Source organism: Hippopotamus amphibius, chromosome 6 (assembly GCF_030028045.1).
Source record: "Hippopotamus amphibius kiboko isolate mHipAmp2 chromosome 6, mHipAmp2.hap2, whole genome shotgun sequence".
NCBI lineage: Eukaryota > Metazoa > Chordata > Mammalia > Artiodactyla > Hippopotamidae > Hippopotamus > Hippopotamus amphibius.
The window spans coordinates 114,551,689-114,573,083 of NC_080191.1; the positions used below are offsets into that span (position 1 = coordinate 114,551,689).

At 48.1% G+C, this 21,395-nt stretch overlaps 1 protein-coding gene across 1 annotated transcript in view; it reads left to right on the plus strand.

Annotated features, from left to right (window-relative positions):
- The window catches only part of LOC130855255 (inhibitor of carbonic anhydrase-like), a 43,307-nt gene that overhangs the window by 9,647 nt on the left and 12,265 nt on the right, over window positions 1-21,395 (plus strand). Inside the window, exons 3-12 of the mRNA XM_057738567.1 lie at window positions 2,813-2,921; window positions 3,740-3,901; window positions 5,171-5,318; window positions 6,159-6,214; window positions 10,035-10,213; window positions 12,087-12,258; window positions 13,188-13,336; window positions 15,320-15,410; window positions 16,588-16,644; window positions 20,275-20,430. Coding sequence (XP_057594550.1) covers window positions 2,813-2,921; window positions 3,740-3,901; window positions 5,171-5,318; window positions 6,159-6,214; window positions 10,035-10,213; window positions 12,087-12,258; window positions 13,188-13,336; window positions 15,320-15,410; window positions 16,588-16,644; window positions 20,275-20,430 — 1,279 coding nt within the window. The remainder of the gene's footprint in view (window positions 1-2,812; window positions 2,922-3,739; window positions 3,902-5,170; window positions 5,319-6,158; window positions 6,215-10,034; window positions 10,214-12,086; window positions 12,259-13,187; window positions 13,337-15,319; window positions 15,411-16,587; window positions 16,645-20,274; window positions 20,431-21,395) is intronic.

Genomic DNA, 21,395 nt, shown 5'->3' on the forward strand with positions numbered 1-21,395 from the left:
GCTTCTTATGGTTTATTGCTTCAGAACAACTTTATCCCCAAAGGACCATGCTTTATCCCCAAAAGACCATGCTTTAGAGGAGAAAGAAAAAAGCTAAAGACTTGAAAGTACAGAGACTAGGTGCAGATGAAAATATAGGTGCTCAGCGTTCATTAACAGTGAAAACAATAATAATAATAATTAAGCAACTGATAGAGAAGGATTCAGTGGAAATGCCCATGGTAAAGCAAAGCCAGAATTACACTGGAAGAGAAATCTATGAAGACTCAAATAAACAAGAAGCTCAAGTATCACTATTATTACTTAATATTGTTTTTGGAATTTCCTAGTAATGCAGTGATATAAAATGCATATGAGACAGAAACAAACAAAATATCAATATTTTCAGATGCTTGCATGCCTAGAAAGTACAATGGAATCAAGAGAAATGTTACTATGATTATTAATGAAAAAATTAGTTTGGTTAAAGATAAATATATCACAATTAATCTCATTTTCATATATCAACAGTCACTAGTTGGGGGAAAAGTAGCCCCAAACTGTGATCTCATTTACATTTAAAATGACGTACAGAAAAATGTTTCAGGGAAAAACATCATATGAGAGACCTGCAAGATTGTTATAAATGTAATACAAAAGTCTGAGACAAATGAATAATACTTATTAATAAATTAAAACACATGCTATATTCCCAGACAGGAAGACTAAACTTCATATATTTACATATTCTCCCAAAGCTAATTCATAAATTTAATATAATTGTTATCAAAATTATATTAACAAATTAAAAAGTCAGTAAGTTTACAATTCTTAAGAAGAAGTATGGGTGAGAATATAAAATAATATTATGAAAAATAAAATGAGCAGGGGAGTAGCTGAGGCCTGCCTGAAACTGTAACATATTTAATAACAGTATTACAAAGAACAGGGTCCTGGGACAGATGTAGAAAGCCTGGAAGAGAACAAAATTCAGACATATTCCCAGCTTTCTATATATACATCCATCTAATTATCTACATGATATGATATAGATGTGAACTGTGATGAATATCTAACACTGGGGCACTAGGGTCCTAGGCTTAATGGTAAGATACACACAGATATAGATATTGTATGATAAGGCAAACTTTCCAAACAAATGGCTGAGAAAGGATTCTTTAGTTGGACAACTGGATAGCCGTTTAGAAATAAAATCAACTGAGATTTTTAATCCATTTACCAAAATAAATATACTCCCAGCTTGACTTAATTTGACTAATGTAGATAGATATAAAAAGATAAATTACAAAAGTAGACAAATTTGGAGATGTACAAATTTTAAATCTCCGACAAAGAAAAAGCCCTAAGCATACAGAAAAATATATTCACATCAGCTGTAACAAAACAGTGCAGTGTAAAAGCTATAGAAAAATGTCATTGTTTTTGCGGGGGCGGGGGGGGATGTTATTCCAGGCAGACTTTTTTATTTTTTTTAGAGTGTACAATTTGGTATTTTTTTCATATTAGTAATGTATACATGGCAATCCCAATCTCCCAATTCACTCCCCCCAACCCTCCCCGCTTTCCCCACTTGGTGTCCATGTGTTTGTTCTCTACATCTGTGTCTCTATTTCTGCCTTGCAAACGGGTTGATTTGTACCATTTTTCTATAGTCCACACATATGTGTTAATATACAATATTTGTTTTTCTCTTTCTGACTCCACTCTGTATGAGTCTCTGGGTCCATCCATGTCTCTACAAATGTCCCAGTTTCATTGCTTTTTACAGTTGCATAATATTTACAATGCACTTTTTTATGGATATCATAATCCAGATCATAAAAAAATGCTCTGCTTTTTAAATTTCTGAACTTCAGTACCAGTTAAAATAGTAACATTGGAGTCTTTTGGGAGGCAAACAGCTAGCAGCTACGTTCATCAGTGTAACTGAGCCTCTTTATGTATATATACAATGGACTTTTTTATGGACTCAGCCATAAAAAAGAATGAAATCTTGCCATTTGTGACCACAGGGGTGGACCCGGAGGGTATTATGCCAAGTGAAATAAGTCAGACAGAGAAAGGACAAACACTGTATGATTTCATTTATATGTGGAATCCAAAAGACAAAACAAATGAACAAATAAAACAGAACCAGTCATAGATACAGAGAACAAACAGGTGGTTGCCAAAGGGGAGGTGGGTAGGAGGAGAAAAGATATAGGTGGGGGAGATTAAGAGGTACAAACTTCTAGTTGAAAAAAAAAAGATTTCCATTTCCAGGGGCAGGGAAATGAACCCACCTCATTTTTGAGAAGAAGCTTTAAGGTTACTGCTTCTCTCAGGAAGGAATCCTTGGCTGACAGATCCTTGACGAGGGAATCCGGATTTAAGGGTGCAAAACATGACTTCCTGTGGGTGGAGATATTCTACAATTCATTCACTCACTTGTCCCACAACATCTGTTGGACACCTACTGACAGTAGGTGCTGGGATTTAGCAGGAGAAAACAACATAAAAATGTCCCCACCTTGGTGGAGCTTGCATTTCAAAGGCCAGAACAAACAATAAACGAAGAAGGTTTTGTCAGATGGTTGATAAGGGCTTAGGAGAAAAACAGAGGGCTTCCAGCATTTCTGAGGTGGTAGTTTTAAGAGCACGGTCAGAGAAAGGCTCACTGAGTGGGCTTTTGAGCCAACACGAGGGAGGTGGAGGAGGTCTAAGCCGTGCCAAGTATCCACGGGGATACTTGCCAAGTGTCCCTGACAGAGGGTTAGGTGAGTCTTCCTTAGAGGTGAGGGACTTCATTCATGTCTGGCTTTTTCTCTTTCAGGCAGACATAGCAGATGCTGTGACCATTGATGGAGGTTTGGTGTTTGAGGCAGGCCTGGCCCCCTACAACCTGAAGCCCGTCGTGGCAGAATTCTACGGATCCAAAGATGGTGCGTCCTCCGCGGGGATCTGGGTCTCTGTGCTGACACAGCAGCCACAGGGGAGGCAGGGACTCGGCGTTATACTTGTAGGGAACAAAGCTGCTGGGGTTCTTTGGACTGTGGGAGGCTGTTACCTCCGCTGACCCACGGGGGCTGGGACCTTGGCTCTCCCTGGGAAGCTGTGAACTTTGAGCATCCTGATGGGAATGCCTCTGGTTCTGCTGAGTGAGAGGGGACGTGCTGTCCAGAGTCTACCGCCCACCCAGCAGCATTGCCCATCCGTGGAGACACATGGGCCTGGACAGCCTCTCCGTGGGCGAAGTCCCCTGCAGGTGCTAGAGAACACAAAGAGTTTGAAGAATGGGGTTTGGGGAGTTGAAGAATGGGGCACTGCCTTACTTGCCCATAACTGTCACCAGTGTGTATGTGAGCATGGTCCGCCTCAATTTGTCCAACTGGCAGGGCCCTGGCAAAATCCCGGAGATGCCCTGCGTACCTTCCTCCCACACCTTCGTCTTTGTGTCTGGGCTGCAGACAGAGAAGCAGAGAAGGGAGAAAAGCCTTGAGGAGAAACAGTAACATCTCAGTGACTGGGAACTGCAGGCCCTGTAATAGCTGGTGCAGAAAAAGAACTCGAGTGTATTGCCTTCAATAGGGGCAGTTTCCTTTCTTCTGTCAATCAAGGGCCTTTCCCTTCCCTTTTCTGCCTGCTTGCCAGGAGATGCTGCAGGTCCTAGGATCCCCGCAAGTTCCACTGTACACACCCTGCAAGATTAGTGCAATGATATGGCATCTTCCTTTGGCCCTTCTTTCTCTGCTCCTTGCAGATCCACAGGCTCACCATTATGTCATAGCCGTGGTGAAGAAGGGCAGCAATTTCCAGCTGAACCAGCTCCAAGGCAAGAAGTCTTGCCACACAGGCCTGGGATGGTCTGCTGGGTGGAACATCCCCATCGGGATACTTCTTTCCTCTGACCCAGTCGAAAAAGGTAAGCTAGCCGGGGCGGGGTGCCCTCAGGCAGGGCTTCTACTCCCACCGCCCACATGGATCGTCCTGGGGCCTTACAATCACTATCAAGTGTGTGGGTTTCATAAACTCCAAGATGGGGTGAGGACAACCTGCTGTAAACATGCACTAGCTGAGTTTGCTGCACCACTGACCCTTGGGAACGGACAGCTGAGTCTTTCCTTCTCTCAGCAAAGGAGCCCCTGTCTCTGAGCTCCTGGCAGCCCCACATTCGCGGTAATCTCAGCGCTTTGGCTTGACGAGGGCCATCATGGAGGCTCATGAGAAAGGGGAGCTCCCTTCCAGCTGCCCAGGAAGGCTCACTGGGGGTGACCGCCACACCGCCCGCAGTCGGGCCTCGGTGCCATGGGTGAGGGCTTGGGATGAAGGCGAGAGGGGATGAGTGGACCAGAGCTATGATTTTTTGTGTACTCCAGTCCCTTGTTCAGTTACAGTGAGCCAAGGTGAGCCTAGGGTGCCTATATCAGTCCCTGAAAGATGATGGCCAAATTTCCTGTGCTCTGCAAAAGTGTGTCTTTTTGAGCCCTGCCAACTTTGCAGCATTCATGTTTCACCTGTGTTTGGGGCTGCCGAGGTCGGATGGGGCGCTGCAGCCTGGGCCACAGTTCTGGCTGTGTTTGCCCTTTCTTGGGGTTCCTGGTTGCCTCAGCGTCAGACGTCGTTGAACGTCCGCCTGGGCGGTTACGAGGCGGCTGTTGGCACACCCCCGCTCCCACGAGGCGAGTTAATCCAACCCCTGCCATGCATTCCTGGAAGAGGGATCCCTGTGAGCCGCACAGGCCCTGGATCAGAAGAGGAGAGGGGTGGGTGGGACCACGCCCTGAGATAAGGAGGGGCTGTCAGGGGCTCCTGCGTGTTCAGCGTCCTGCACCCCCCACGCCCAACCCCGAGCCTCCGTGCTGGTGAGTTAACCAGGTGAGTGGCCCTGGGGCGGCAGCTTGGGGCAGTGCAGCTCAGCAGCTTTCGCGCCCTGCCGAGGACAGGCAGGGAAGCCTCTCCTGGGCTGGAACCCCGGGCCCACACACGAGCCATCCACGGCCTTGGACCCAGACAGTCGGCCACATCTGCACACCTGCTTCCTCACGGCCATCCAGGGCAGTGCATGCAGACCCTTGGGCCCTCACATACGGCCACTCACACACACACACACACACACACACACACGTGCGTGCGCACGACCCAGAGGCCCTGCCAGCTCACTCCCTGAGGTCCATGTGTCTGTGTTGAACAGCAGTGGCCAAGTTCTTCGCGGGCAGCTGCGTCCCCTGTGCGGATCAGAAGGCCTTCCCCAAACTGTGCCAACTGTGTGCGGGGAAAGGGCCGGACAAGTGTGCCTGCAGCTCCCACGAACCGTACTTCGGCTACTCGGGGGCCTTCAAGTGAGTGGGGCCTCCTTGCTTCTCCTCCTCACTCTCATGATGGGGAAACTAAGGCACCGGGCGTGGGTGGGGCCTGCCCCAGAGCACCTAGAGCATCAGTGTGAGACCCAGGGTCTCAAGTGCCTCCCACAGCCCACCCTCATGCCTGCCCGTCCTGAGGAGCAGTCTTCTGCGGGGGAGCCCCTCTCATCTCCCCAGAGCCTGGGGTCTGGACCAGGGAGGTCTCTGGAATCCACAGGCACAGGCTTGGGCTCCCGGCCGGGCCAGAGGCTGGGAAGCCTGCCCCCCACCGCCTGCTTCTTTCTGCCTGAGCATCTCCATGTCAGGGACCCCTGCTGCCTCTCCCCAGCTCCTTCTCAGCGCCCTGCCTGCAGGCACCTCTCCATATTCCACGCACTGCGAGAGACGTAGCTACCGCTCAAAACCAGGGCAAAACTGTCCCGGAGTCCAAGGCTCTCTAGAGTTTTTATCCTCTATGTAAAAGGCTTTAAACCTTTATTTATTTGTTTGTTTGTTTGTTTATTTATTTATTTAATCTGTTGCTTTTGGCCGCCTTTGAAGAGGAAGGTTGAGGGTCCCTCTTTTGCACCATCCCTCCCCAGAGTTGCCTGGGATGTGGCTTTGGGGGCTCCTGCCTGCTTCAGACCTGGGCTTGGCGTTGGGGGTTCAAAGGTTCCTCAGATGGGGCCATTGCCTCTGTGAGGACAGACGGAAGCCCGGGAAACTGTGGGCAAAGCCCTATGAGCCAGTGGCCGGGGCAGAGCCTGGGGAGGGGGCCCTGGGGGAGAGGTGAGGCTGTGTTGTGGACCGGGGCCTGACCACCGCTGTCCTGTTCCTCAGGTGTCTGCAGGACGGTGTGGGGGACGTGGGCTTCATGAGGCATATGACGGTATTCGGTAAGTGTTGGATGGAGGAGGAATCCTGTGAGCCAGACCCTGGTCGGAGGAACTTTCCTAAGTTCCCTTACGTCTAAAGATCTTTAATGAGATATGAGAGTTTCTGTATAAAAAACACTTCCATTATTTGTACTTTATTTAGTGCTCAGTTTATTCAGCCTATAGATCTACTAAACAAATTTTCTGAACATTTAAGCATTACTCACCAACTAAGAAAACAAAACAAGTCTTTTAAAAATTTTTTTGGCTGGGTTGGGTCTTTGTTGCTATGCACCGGCTTTCTCTAGTTGTGACGAGCAGGGGCTACTCTTCCTTGCGGTGCACAGGCTTCTCATTACGGTGGCTTCTCTTGTTGTGGATCTCGGGCTTCAGTAGTTGTGGATGTGGGCTCAGTAGCTGTGGCTCTCGGGCTCTAGAGCACAATAGTTGTGGAGCATGGGCTTAGTTGCTCCACGGCATGTGGGATCTTTCTGGACCATGGATTGAACCCGTGTCTCCTGCATTGGCAGGCGGATTCTTAACCACTGTGCCACCAGGGAAGTCCCCAAAACAAGTTTTAATAATCAGATACTCTTCGTCACTGAAATACCAGTTTCAGATCTAATTACATTCTCCTGAATGCTTCATTATAAATGGCTCCTAAATGCTTTAATCACCTTAAATAAACACAAATTATTATAATGATTTCAGAACTTATTAGCACATCTATAATTAAATCTGTTGCAAAAACATTACTACCATGGACAAAAATGTATTTCTGTGTTAAAAAAAATAAAAAACCCCTTCCAGAGTTTTGGGCAATTTATCAGAAACAAAATAGTATTTCAGACAAGTCCAGTTTACAGATTCTGAGTTTTATAACCAACTAAATTTCTATCAGATACAGAGCACACTTGTATTGCTTAGGATGTTTAAACAAGAGATGTATAATGCTGGGTTCATTTTTAAAATCGATGTCTGCTACCTCTAGGAGAATTTTGAGCCCTCACTTTTTCCAGGGGCCTTGGGTCCCTGCAGCCAGGTGTCTTTCCCTAACATGAAACAGAAGCGTCTCAGCTTCGTTCCCTTACTCAGCCATTCACGATTCACTCTCCCCTCATTATCGCATATTGACCTGGTTTGTTAGCCTTTTGGCAATTGCTGTGTATCTCCTTATCAGTGATTTTAATTAGTGGGGTCCTCGGTGGGTTTTGTCTCCCAGAATCAAGTTGTTCTTGAGAGCTGTCATCGTTATATCCTGTGGCTGCTCAACTTGGCACAGTTAGGCCAATGGACAGCGTCCTCAAACGCTCACCCTGGAAAACTGAAAACATCCTCACTTTCTGAAAATACCCAATTGTCCGAGACCATCCCACTTTCCCTTTGCTGAAAGTCACGTGTCCGCTGTTATATAAGATCCCTCATTGCCTTTTAAGCAGAACTTTCTGAGAAACTATATCCACTGGGCTTTAGTGGGACTGAGGTGGAAAAGTTATTTCTTTCTGAAGCTATTAGATCATATTGATTCTTTTAATTCTTACATTACCAAATTGTTTAAATTTTTTTCTCTTAGTATAAAGATTTAAAATGCATTTTCTCTGCAACATGTCTGATTAAAATGGAACTATTCACAGGAACTCTAATTGTACTGCTCCTTCTCTTTCTTTTCTTTTTTCATTTCTAGTAATTTATTCATTTTTGACTGTGTTGGGTCTTCTTTTTTTTTTTTAAGCTCTTTATTGGAATATAATTGCTTTATGCTCTTGTACCAGCTTTTGAGGTACACCAAAGTCAATCATCTGTATTTATACACATATCCCCATATCCCCTCCCTCTGTGTTGGGTCTTAGTTGCAGCACGTGGGATCTTTCATTGGGGCATGTGGGTTCTTCGTTGTGGTGTGTGGGCTTCTCTGTAGTTGTGGCACGGGCTCAGTAGCTGCATCGCGTAGGCTTAGTTGTCTCGTGGCTTGTGGGATCTTAGTTCCTTGACCAGGGATCAAAGCAGCGTCCCCTGGATTGCAAGATGGATTCTTAACCACTGGACCACCAGGGAAGTCCCTCTCTTTCACATGTGAGATTTTATCAACCTAAGATCTTCTATATGAGTTTCCTAGGGCTGCCATCACAAAGTACAGTCATCTTCGGTATCTGTGGGAATTGGTTCCAGGACCCCTGCAGATACCAACATCTGCAGATGCTCAAGTCCCTTATATAAAACTGTGTAGTATTTGCATGTAACCTATTCACATCCTCAGTATACTTTAAGTCATCTGTAGATTACTTATAAGACCTAATACAATGTAAATGCTATGTAAATAGTTTCCTGTGTGGCAAGTTCAAGTTTTGCTTTTTTGGAATTTTCTGGAATTAAAAAAAAAACTTTGATCTGCAGATGTGGAACCCACAGATATAGTGGACAGACTGAACCGCACACTGGGTGGCTTAAGGAACAGAAAGTCATTGTCTGAGTTCCAGAGGCTAGAATTCCAAGATCAAGCAGTTGGTAGGGTTGGTTCCTCCTGAGGGCTGTGAGGGAGAACCTGTTCTGTGCCCTTCCCATAGCTTCTGGTGTTTGCCAGCAGTCTTTGAAGTTCCTTGCCTTGCAGTTACATTACCCCAGTCTCCGTCTTTCTCTTCATATGGCGTTCTCCCTGTGTCTAAATTTCCCCTTTTAGGAAGGACACCGGTCATACTGGATCAGGGGCCCACCCCACCCCACTCCAGGATGACCTCATCTTAACTAGTCACATCTGCACTGTCTCTATTTCCAAATAAGGTCACATTCCGAGGTGCTGGGGGTTAGGACTTCAACATATGAATTTTAGGGGGACACCATTCAACCCAGAGCACCTTTTAATACCTAGACAAGGGGAACCAAAGAGCCTGTTTTCCTTACACAGTTTTCGGGTCCTACTTTGTACCTACAGAGTGTCCTGACTGGGCCCCAGGCCTCCATCCATCCCTCCACCCTTCGCCATCTTTCCCCAGCAGGCTCTGCCCCCCAGGGAGTGTTGCTGCTTTAGTGGGGGACCTGGATTGTCCTAGTGTGGCGCTGTGTCAGCCCCAGACCAACTCAGACTTTGATGCGTTCCCTTAAGCCTTGGAACCTCAGTCTCCTCATCTCTAGAATGGGATAATCGCGTTACCAGCCTCCCCCAGTTGTTATGAGGATTAAATGAGACAGAGCGTGGAGAGCCTTCACCCCCGTCTTTGGTGTGCTGTGAGCTCTCAGAAAATGCGTGCTGTCACCATTTGTGTTAGCAGAGCGCTGGATCTCTCTACAGTGAGAACCCGTTATTTCATCTCCCGAGGGCTCAGCATCCTCACCTGTATAAAATGTATTTGGAAAAGATTCTCTTTTAGTCCTCTTCAGGCTGTTAAAAAATGGTTAAAGAAGACAGTTTAGGTGATACAAACTTTCACACTTCGTGAAGTGGGCAGTCTCCATTCGTAGAACTGCCATATAGGGCAGAAGGCAGGAAGCTTTGATAGAATGAAGAATAAAGAACAAGGAAGAGAAGAATAGATAACATCTGATTGGCTGGGGCCACTTTGCCGAAGGTGAGAAGGAAGAAGGAAGTAAGTACAGAGCCCAGAGTTGGCTTGGTGTCGGGGCCTGGCTGACTGGATAGACTGTGTTTCTGGTTAAGCAGAACATTTACAGGCACAGGAAGTTATCTAAGTTTCGGTGCTGATGTGGCATCCCAGGCAGGACCGGCTCCATCTTGGGCTTAGAAAGTTATTTTAACAAATCCCCAGACGATTTGGGATTCAGGGAGGGGCAGGGACCACACCCCACGCTCTGCTGCTGTCGGCTCACGTGGACTTCCCGCCCCCAGAGAACCTGGCTAACAAGGCTGACAGGGACCAGTACGAACTGCTCTGCAGGGACAACACCCGGAGGCCTGTGGATGAGTACGAGAGGTGCCACCTGGCTCGGGTCCCTTCGCATGCCGTCGTGGCCCGAAGCGTCGGTGGCAAGGAGGACTTGATCTGGGAGCTTCTCAACCAGGCCCAGGTAGCCCCACCCACCGTCCTCCCCTCCTGCGTAGGGGTCCCTGCTTGGATTTGGGGCGCTTTCCTTCACTCCCTTCCAGCCGCTGTGGAACTCATGGGTGTCCGGCACAGCGGGAACCAGGCCACACGTCCTCCGCTTCACAGACAAGCACGTGGTCTGGATACATGATGGGCAGCAAGTGGCCATAAAACTCTTTCCCTTGGCGTCATCGACGCCATGGGCCGAAGACTCTGCAGAAGCCCCTCATTGCTCCATTTTATTCTTCTCTGTTGTTAAGAGGTCCTGAGGCTGCAGTGCAGATGTCCCTCCTCTATGAGGTGCTCCCCTCTTATCCCATTGGTGGAGGACGCCTCAACGGCAGGTTCCCAGCCATGAGTATTCCGGGTCCTGCGCCGGCGGCCCTCTCTCCCAGCCCACCCTCATCCGTCACCTGTCCCATCTCTGTCAGAGCCCTCTGCTCCGCCCTGGGTATTCAGAAATGAACTAGAGATAGACCTGCCCTTGGGTCACGCACAGACGACTGTGGAAGATGCAGTGAGCACGTCACACGCACAGATCATCACCAGAGGGCACAACCTTGGGGGCTTGGATTGTGTACTTTGAAGGGACTGATCTACAGGGTGTATCTGGAAAGGTTCTGGGGCCCCGGGAGCAAGCTGTGGGCACCCCAAGGACATGTGGAGGTTTGCCAGAGAAGGCAATGTGCAGAGCTACTGCAAAAGCTGAGAGCAGATAGATGTTGCAGAGTATGTGGGTAGGTGCTGAGGAATGGCTCTGGGCCAGTCCGTGGGAGTTATAAGCAAAGGGCCCTTCTTTTTTTGGAGGGCGGGAAGGAGGAAGGGATTGCTTGAATTCCTTCAGGGGCAGGCCTGGGGTGGCAGACACACCTGACCTCCAAGCTCGACGGCCTTGGGTTACCACCCGCTCTGTTGCAGAAAAGAACTGATCCCACGAGAAACCAAGCACAACACTCAGAGAGTTGGAGAACTCAGGTTTATTGAGCCGGTGGACCCAGACGAGCTAACGCTCCAAAATTCTGGGGCCCCGTTTCAGGGGAGTCTTCTCCTTATATAGGTTAAAACATACAGCTATAATTGGTACAAACTGATTGGCTACAAATCACTATAGGTCACGGGCAGTTACAGAGCGTGGGAGTTGCCATGGGTTACCCACATAGTAGGGGGTCCTAACAGGAACTTGTAGGAGCCGGACATTCCATTCCTATCAGGACTAAGGTCCCAATTTGCATTCTCACATTGGTTGCAGGTTGAAGTTAATGGTCACTTAACAAGTCTATGTGCAGCAAAGGGTCTCAAAGGCTTGGGGTGGGTGCCTGAGAGCGAGACAGTCTTCCCTTATCTGATCACTCTTAGTCATTCATTTTACTGTTTAACTGAGAGTGGCGAGCAGGCCTTTGCAAGATAGAGGAGAGTAAGCAATTACAAGCATGGAAGTTTCAATTTCCTCATCAGCTCCAGGATGAAGCCCGCCGGAGGCACTCGGGGCAATCCGACGGCCAGGAAGGAGGCTCCCACCACTGGCTGCCCCATGGGAACGCAGCAGGGGAGAGGGGCGGCTGCCTGGTCCATGGTGACCGTCACCCTTTGTGCACGCCTGCGGAGGGCAGCCCCTGGCAGTTTCCCTGAGGCCGCACAAGGCGAACAGGCTGGGATTTGAGTAAAGCGTTTGCTGAAGAAGATTCGAGAACCCCGTGAGCCATAGGGTCTTTGGAGGGCCTTGCCACGGTCTGCCCTCTCAGGCACTCATATATTTCTCTCCCTTTCTGCTCTCCTTGTCTGGGTTGGGACTTGTTTTTCCTTTACGTCTCTATGCTAGTCTTCTTCCTTCACTGTTTCTTTTATCCTTTGAACAGGAAAATTTTGGAAAAGACGAGTCAGTCCAGTTCCAGCTGTTCGGCTCTCCTCATGGGAGGGACCTGTTGTTTACAGACGCTGCTGTTGGGTTTCTAAGAGTCCCGCCTAAGATGGATGCCAAGCTATACCTGGGATACAAGTATTTTTCTGTCATGCGGCATCTACGCAGAGGTGTGTGAGGTCCTGGGAGGGGCCTGGAGGGCGTGGGCGTGGTGCGGGTGGGGCCGTGGAGGCTTTCCTGGTGTCTGCAAGCCTCGCCTCACCCAACCGTCACTGGCCTGTGAGGCCCAAGGGTGCTACCAACTGCGTTGGGTTCATGCAGGGATTTTTCTGCTGAGCTGGGGAAAAGGCCTGACTTATGGGGTCGCAAAATGCTTTGAAAGACCTTCAGATTACAGGCAACCTGAAGCAGTGATGGTCCTGGCTCCTTTGTGTTCACCAGGGTTGCCCCACCCCGCAGTGGGTCTCTTTGACAAGGAAAAGAGCCCATCCTGAGCTAAAGTGGGAACACGACCTCTGCCAGGAGCAGAGCTAGAATTTCAGAGGGTTTTAATCCAGCGCCTGGCTTCCTTTGGCTCTCCATGGTTTATTTCTTCCTTCCTTGTGTCTTTCCCTTTTTTTCCCCCTTCATTTAGTTCACTAAGTAGTTATGGAGCATCTGACAAAGCCACGTGATTGATGTGAGTGTACTGGGTGAGGGCGAGAGCAAGCAGGCCCACCCAGAACAGATGACACTGGCTTCCAACCGAAGGATGCCCCCTGGTTAGGAGAACCCCGTCCTGGAAGAGAAAATCCCAGACGGCCCTGAGCTGGGCTGATGCTCTGGGGAGGCCTCCCTGGGGAGGCGATGTCTGAGTGGGGGAGGTCAGGAGGGGGCTAGCTCTGCCTTCACTGCTCTTTCTGGGAACCGAGTTCACCATTTCTCCTGGGAGATGATAGGCAGGGATGAGCGGTGACATGGGCCTGAGACACGCCAACTCTGCTGCTGTCGAGAACGGCCCCATTGGGCAGCCACTCGGAAGCCAGTGATGCTAACTGACCCCCCCCCCATCCCCCTGCATCTGGGGGCTTCCTTTGGATCCCTGGCTCTTCTCCACCAGACCCAGAGGCAGAGGACCCCCAGAGGGTGATGTGGTGCGCAGTGGGCCAGCAAGAGAGGGCCAAGTGTGATGAGTGGAGTGCCCTGAGTGGTGGCATCTTGGAGTGCACCATGGAGGAGACCACCGAGGGCTGCATCGCTGCTGTCGCGGTAAGGAGGGCCCGCTTTGCAGCTGGACTCTGACCCCCAGACACGTGGTGCTTCTGCGAGTCTAAGGTGAAGGCCCCCTTCCTGGATGTCTTCCCATCAGCTGTGAGGCTGAGACACACCTGTTAGCACTGCCTACACACACCCCACCCTGCTGCTCCCACTGGCATGGAAACACAGAGCATCCCAGGACCCAGACTCCTTAAGAGCTCAGCTCTGGAGTCCAGGGAGCTCTGGGGGGTCCTGCCTAGGAAGTACGGTAACATCCCAAGGTGTGGTCAGGGCCACTATGGACTGTGAATCCAAATCAATCTTTTCAGTTCTCTGGACAGGTTACTTTTTTTTTTTCTGGTGATAAAATTATTACACGCTGGAAGAGAAATGAAAAATAAATGATCTCATGCACAACTTCATAACAGAAATCAGCACCACATAAGTTCTGAGTTATGATGCTGTGTTGGTATTAACCATCCTTTTCTCTATGAGCAGACAATATTTTTGAGATTAGAAAAAAATAAACATAAATAAAAGATTGAAAAATTGACAAACTTAGGAGACTACAGTTCTTCTTAAGAAAGAAGATCTAATTTTGGTAAACCTCCCTGGGACCAACTCATAAGATTAAAGTCTTGCTATTTATACAGTCTCCTAAATTTGTCAGTTATAAGTTTTCAATGAATTTGAGTACTTGTTACATTGCCTGGCATGTAATAGGCAGTCTATAAATGTTAACAGTTGTTATTATGATTTCAATTCTTGAGCACAATTGGTGTACTTTCTTAGGTAATGAAGTATTCATTTAAAGTATGGTTTTCATGGCTATATCATAGTCCCCCAAATATTTCTGCCTCAATTTATTTAACCAATTTCTAAATGTCTATATTTAAATGATTTTGAAATCCTCTGCTGTTATAAATAATATGGGGTTGAAGATTCTTGTTCTGTACCCAACAAAATATCAAAGTCCATCTTTACTCTTCGTGACAGTGACTATTTCTGGAGTTACTTACTATGTGCCGTGCATGTGTGTGAGCTCTTAACTTGCGTGAACTCATTTATTCCTCATGATAAGCCTGTGAGGTAGATTTTTCCACCCATTTTGTGAATAGTATTTAACGACGTGTCCTTTGAAGTAGTCAGATCGTGGAGGCTGTCACATTCCATCATGGTTACGAGCAGAAGCTAGGGAATTAAACTACCGAAGTTTAAGTCTTAGTGACCATGTATTGGGTAAATTACTTAGCTTCTCTCTTCTTCAGTTAACTGATGTATAAAAGGGGGAGGGTTATAGAACCTACCCTGCTGGGTTCTGTGAGGGAGTCCATGAGGAAATCTCTGTAAAGTGTTTAGAACAGGGCCTGGCACATAGTAGGGCTTGGTAAGCTTTTGCTTCTATAGTTACTACTGTTTTAAGATAGATTTCTAGACGAGCAGTTAACAGGGGAAGAGTAAAGAGTATGCCTGTGTCTCTGTGTTTTTTTCTTGATGACCTTATCTATGAGTATAAGTACACATTTTTTTGGCTCTGTTGTTGGAAAAGTTCATTGATTGCAATCGTAAGTTCATTGTTAATAAGTTATTAATTAGAGTAGAGTGCCAATGGGGTTATAAGAACAGACTTGAACTCTGCCATATGGAAGAACACATGTTCCGTAGAAACAGATTAAACACGTTCCCTGAGTCTGACCGTGAGGATTGTTGAGTGAGTGACAAGGGTCACAAAGGAAGTGTGGTGACGGCATGTCCAGGACTCGGAATGGGGTCTCCTGAGATGGCACACAGCTGTCCAGGGAGCATGACCTGGGTTGAGTGCTTGCTTCTGGGTTAACAGGCTAAAGGCATGTCCAGTTTTTTGTGTGGCAGAAGCTTTGGGTCATACAGCATTTGGTTTATCACAAGGATATGTGACATGAAGCCAACGAGATCGAAACCTCCGAGGGTGAGACAGGATGACAGCCTCACTGTTGGTTTATTTCTTAACTTCAGAAAGGAGAGGCCGATGCCCTGACCTTGGATGGAGGCTTCATCTATACAGCGGGCAAGTGTGGTCTGGTGCCGGTCCTGGCAGAGAACTACTGTAAGTGGAGGGGAGGGTCTCTGTGTTTTCTTCCCTCTGGGATATGGACGTATTGAAAGGTGGGGAGATAATTTAGTTCAGTGCTGAGATAACAGTAGCTGTTGTTGAAGTATAAGGAGTTGGTAGATAATGTCTATCTTCCCCAGTGTCAGAACCAATCAAGATATAGATGCAGAACTTAGGCAGAAAGAAATCAAAATAAAACCTTTATTACTGAAAGAGTGATATTGGAAGGCATGGCATAGAGCTGGCCATGGGGCTTGTCAAATTGTCCTTGAGTTAGAGTCACCCACCAATTCAGGAAGACAGGTCTGCCGGCTGACCCCACGGCTGAGGGCAGAGGAAAACACATTCTGTCATAGACGAGGAGATTGAAACCACCCTCTCTGCGTTCTCTTCAACAAAGAAAGAGCCACAGGTGTGCCTAGATCCTTTTGCCCCATTCACTAATCCAAAATTAGCTCACTCCAGCTGCACTGGAACATTGAGGGGTGGGGCCACAAGGTCATGGTCTTTGTGGGGATCCACCCACCTAGAAAAATACAGCCGGGGGAAGAGAGGATTTCACCATCTTTTGTTAAACCCCTCATCTGCTAGGCAGTGAGTGAGAAACCATATGTATCCTTCAAAACAAAACAACTCTGCGAAGTAAACAGTGGTGTCTCCATTTTACACGTATAAAAACTAAGGCTTGGGGCGGGGGGGGGGGGGGTTGGATGATATGAACAAGGTAGAATAAAGACTGCAGCCAGGTCTTTCTGACCCGTGGGCTGGATCCTTCCCCTCCAGCACAGCAAGACTGTAATGATTGCCTACACAGCCCAGAGCTCTGAAGGGAGGAGTGTCAGGATGCCTAGAATCACACAGCAAATTGAAAGGGCGCCTGTCAAGGTCTTCAGTGGCTTCGGCTCCCCACCCTGCTCCTTTCAATGAGCATCTCATTTCCTTTCTCTGTAACTCCTTGAGTGTTGGGCAGATTCTGGGATGGAACCTAATGTTCAGATAGCGCAGGTCAGGGGAGAGCAGGTGAAATAGGACTGCAGGATCTCGGCTTGTTGGTGGCAATGACAAACTGCTTAGCTAGTGTTTCTCCTCACTTTATTGACTACTGAGATGGAGAAAATCATGACTTGAGTAACGTGAGCGTTTACTGACTCTCAATTCTTTTTCTTTTTAGTGTCTCAAGATGGCAAAGAGCAGCTTGGGTCTAAGTGTGTGAACACACCTGTGGAAGGTGAGTCAGAATCAGTAATACTGGGGCTCAAAAGTAAAGGCCTGTTGTCGCGGAGGGGGTGAGGGAAGCCTTACAAATAAACCAACGTTACTAGAATTGTGAAAACAAACAAACAAACAAAGAAAAAGAGGCAACCCTGCCCCAGTCCATGGTGAAGGAGCAAGTCTGTCGTGAGCTGTGTAGTCATTACTACGCGAGGGGTGCGTCCCAGTGGACAGAGGGCCCTGCACTGTGCTCCGCAGTCCTCTAGAACGTGGCCATCACTGGCTGCGTCCCGTGGATGGGAAGGTGAAGCTCAGGGACTGTGTGACTTGCCCGGGGCCGCACAGCCGGGACGTGGCCGCACCTGGGCTTGAGCAGAGGCGCCGTGACTGGAACCCCCGTGCCCTTCCTGACCCAACACTGCTCCCTGTCACACCCTGCTCCCCGTCCCTGCACCGGGGCACGAGCCCGTTCCTGACATTTCTGGGGCCCAGTGGAGGCCTGGGAGGAGGTGGCGGGGTGGGGGGAGTCATAGATGCTGCTGATGAAGAAGCGGAGGAGGAGAATGAGATGAACCCTGTAGCTTTTGGTGGCCGGCTTTGAATAGCAGGGGAGTCGACCTCATTTCCAGAGGAGGAGACCAGGTGACAGTTCTCCCATCTGTGTCTCCACCTGGGCAGAGAGGCTGTGTGTCTGTCCCTGAGGTACCTAATCTCGGGCATTGGCTGGAGCAGTGGTTCACTTCTAACAAGCCTGAGAACGTGTTAGAAGTGACCATTCTTGAGTCCGACCGTAGGTCTGCTGCGTTCCAGGATGGGGCCGCTGCTCTGTGTTTCAGCAAGCCCTCGGGATGATTCTGATGCCTATTAAGCTTTGAAAACCACTGTGATGGAGGATCTTAAGATGAAAACAAGTGCTCCCCTGGGTTTGGTTTATTGGACAGGAGAGCTGGGGGAGGTGGGGGGGGCAGAGAAGCGTGGGGTCATGTGAGGCCCTGCACCGCCCACCTCCACAAAGCTGCTTAACCTGCAGCAGCTCCCCTTGTGCAGCACCCTCTTCCCTCTCTGCTCTCATGGCTGACATTTCTGAATTGGGTGTGTATCCCCAACTCTGAGGGCTGACCTTTCATGGTTCTGACTATAGAATACATAACGTCAGAAAGAATTCTAATGGATTCACACGTGATTGAAATTTCCAGAAACTGCGGTGATGTACAAAGGGAGGTCAATGCGGATGCTTAGAAGACGGTTCAGGGTGATGGAGAAGGTTAGATTGGAGTTGAGATGGAGGGGGGTTAATCCCAAAGCCAGATGACACACACACACATCCCAGATGACAATAAATAATGCCATTTGTGCAGAAATATTTACAGATCAGGAAAGACATTGTAAAAGTATTTGGCTGCTGGAATGGCATGATAGAGCCCAGTCTGATAGGCAAGAGCTTGTGGTGGCCTCAGGAGATTCTGCTTCACTATTAAAGGGGCTCTGGTACTGCTTCTGCCATTAGCAACACAACTGGAAACCTATCCATGCAACCTTCCCTTCCCGTTCCTAATGTACAGTATGCTCATATTAGCACATTTCAGCCCCCTAAATAGCCCCCTGCATGGGCATCACTGTTACCATTTCCCGGAGGAGAGATTTAGGATCCTAGATGCTGAGTGACTTGTCTGAGGTCATTTAGTAACTGGTGAGTCAGGTCTTCCCCTGCCGTGTTGACTCCCAAGTTTTCCAAGCGTGAATATAGACACCTCACCCACAAGAGCAAGAAAAGGTGTGTGTATTGAGCGAGGTGGTGGTGAAGCGCATCACCCATGATTCCAGTCTCTGAATTCAGCCTCGCAGTTCAGGCCTTACTCAACAAGCGCAATTCTGTCACACTATACTGCGATAGGAAGACATCGCATATCAGTGGTGTTCCCATCACAATCAGGTACAAGACGAGAATGCCCACACCCACGTTATTTTGTAAGTGAATGCAGAAAGAGGAGAAAAAGATTAAAAAATATATATTGGGGAAAGGACGAGATTAAATTGTCATTGTTAGAAAATGGTATTATTATAAACCTATAAAATCAGAGACTTGACTTTAAGAAAGAAACCATTAAAGCTCTTTCTTATGCAGGTGAAGAGAATGGAGTTGAGGACACAGGGTGGGTGGGGGATGGGGGGGCGGGCACTAAGGGGAAGCCTGGACGAAGTGAGAGAGTAGCATTGACATATATACCCTACCAAATGTAGAATGGATAGCTGGTGGGAAGCTGCTGCAGAGCACAGGGAGATCAATTCGATGATGGGTGATGACTTAGAGGGCTGGAATAGGGAAGGTGGGAGGGAGTCGCAGGAGGGAGGGGATACAGGGATATACTGGGTGATGACTTAGAGGGATGGGATAGGGAAGGTGGGAAGGAGTCGCGGGAGGGAGGGGATACAGGGATATACTGGGTGATGACTTAGAGGGATGGGATAGGGAAGGTGGGAAGGAGTCGTGGGAGGGAGGGGATATGGGGATATATGTGTAAATACAGCTGATTCACTTTGTTGTACAGCAAAAACTGGCACAACAGTGTAAAGCAATTATATTCCAATAAAGAGCTTAAAAAAATAAAGCTCTTTCTTTTGAACTTCTATTCAACAGAAATATTTAAACAGGTGCACACTCAGACATACAAAGATTTATTTAGATGGGTGATTTTTAATAGGGGAAAATGAGCCACAACTTAAATACCCATCAATAGGGGGATTATAAAACATTGTACTTCCATACGGTGGACATAACTTAGATAAAACTAATAAATAGAATGAGATAGGCGTATCTATTTCTACTGAATCAAAAAGGTAGGTATCTATTATATATCACTGAGGAAGAATAGAGCATTGGCAGAAAAGAATGTACTGCAGGATTCTATGGAAAAAATATGAAGTGTGTGTGTAAATATTTGTGAGTGTAGGTGTGTAGACGTATCTGGAGAGCAGGAGAGTCAGTCTGTTTGGCTGAGTACCTAACAGAGATGGTTACTAGGGGGATCTGCTAGAGCAAGGTGAGGGCTTCAAGCTGTTCCCCTGTCCCTGAGAGAGTGGCGGGTGTCCACTATAAACTGGAACTTGCCATCTGCCTGTACAAGAATTAAATCACTTTGTGCTGCTGTAAGCTGCTGACCTTCCACATCCCCTGAAGGGAATTCAGGGTGGAGATTGGGAATGAAGCACTCTGTGCTTTGGAGAATGGGCGGAACAGGTCTTCCGATAGTTAGATGTTTTCAGGAGCTGATTTTAGGAGTCCAACCCTTGCATCTCCCCACATCTAGAAAAGCGCTAAATCGCTACATGGTGACGTCTGCTCCTCGGGACTAGCCGAAAACCCCTACACAAAAGTGTATTTGATTGCATGAACTCCTCCTTCACCAAGAATACATATATACTAATCTTCCCCCTACCTCTTTGGAGCAGTTTCTCAGAGCTATCTGGGATGCTGTCTCCCAGGCTGCCGTCCTCGTTTTGCCCCAAGTAAAGTCAACTCACAAATCTCACGTTGTGCAAATTTTTTCAAGTCGACACAGGCAAGGGCTAGCTGCCGCAGCTCTGCAGTACATTTTGGGAGGGTCCTGGAGGTGCTGAAATTACACCCTGGTATCTCTGTTGCAAGGTTATTACGTGGTGGCAGTGGTCAAGAAGTCAGATGCCGACCTCACCTGGAACTCTCTGCGAGGCAAGACGTCCTGCCACACTGCAGTTGGCACTTCTGCAGGCTGGAACATCCCCATGGGTTTCATATACAACCAGACCAGGTCCTGTAAATTTGGTAAGTGTGCTCTGAGCAGTGGTCTGGCAGCCTCTTCCTTGGGCCTTTGCCTGTGTAGGGGAGAAATTCAGTTCAATGAGTGGTATGAGGTGTTGGTGTGGTCAAGGGCTGAACAGACATGTGAGCAAGCGTCACGTCTCCTTAGCAGGACTCCCCTTACTCCTCGCCCATTGCTTCTGAGGGGAGTGGTTTGGCCCAAAGGGCAGATCTCGGGGAAATAGACTACTCTTTATGTCTTTCATCTGGCTCAGGGAAGAAGCCTGGGTTGCAAAGTAAGAGTGGGTGCAGGTGTGCATATGTGATACGTGTGTATGTGTGTGTTATTTTCCCATATAAACTGAATTGGCTGCTTGCTTTTTTTTTTTTAATATTTTTATTTAGTTATTTATTTTGTCTGCCTTGGGTCTTTGTTGCTGTGCGCAGGCGGTGAGCAGGGGCTGCTCTTCATTGTGGTGCTCAGGCTTCTCAGTGCGGTGGCTTCTCTTGTTGTGAAGCACAGGCTCTAGGCACATAGGCTTCAGTAGCTGTGGCACATGGGCTCAGTAGTTGTGGCTCACAGGCTCTAGAGCACAGGCTCAGTAGTTGTGGCACACAGGTTTAGTTGCTCCATGGCATGTGGGATCTTCCCAGACCAGGGCTTGAACCCGTGTCCCCTGCATTGGCAGGTAGATTCTTAACCACTGCACCACCAGGGAAGTCCCGGCTGCTTTCTTAATTGAAAACCTTACACCAGTAAGTGTTTGCGTCCTTTAGCTTTCACTTTCACCCTCACCTCTTTAAAATTTCCATACTAGTCATTTCAGCAATACTCTTGCCAATACCTAAAAGGCTCCTGCACCCCTGCTTTCCCCAACCATCTGACAAATCCCAGCCCTGCAAGAACCGTGTCATCCGCTCTCCTGGCCCTCTGCACCTGAGCAGCTGAGCACAGCTTGAGAATCTCACAGGGCAGAACGGTTCATTTC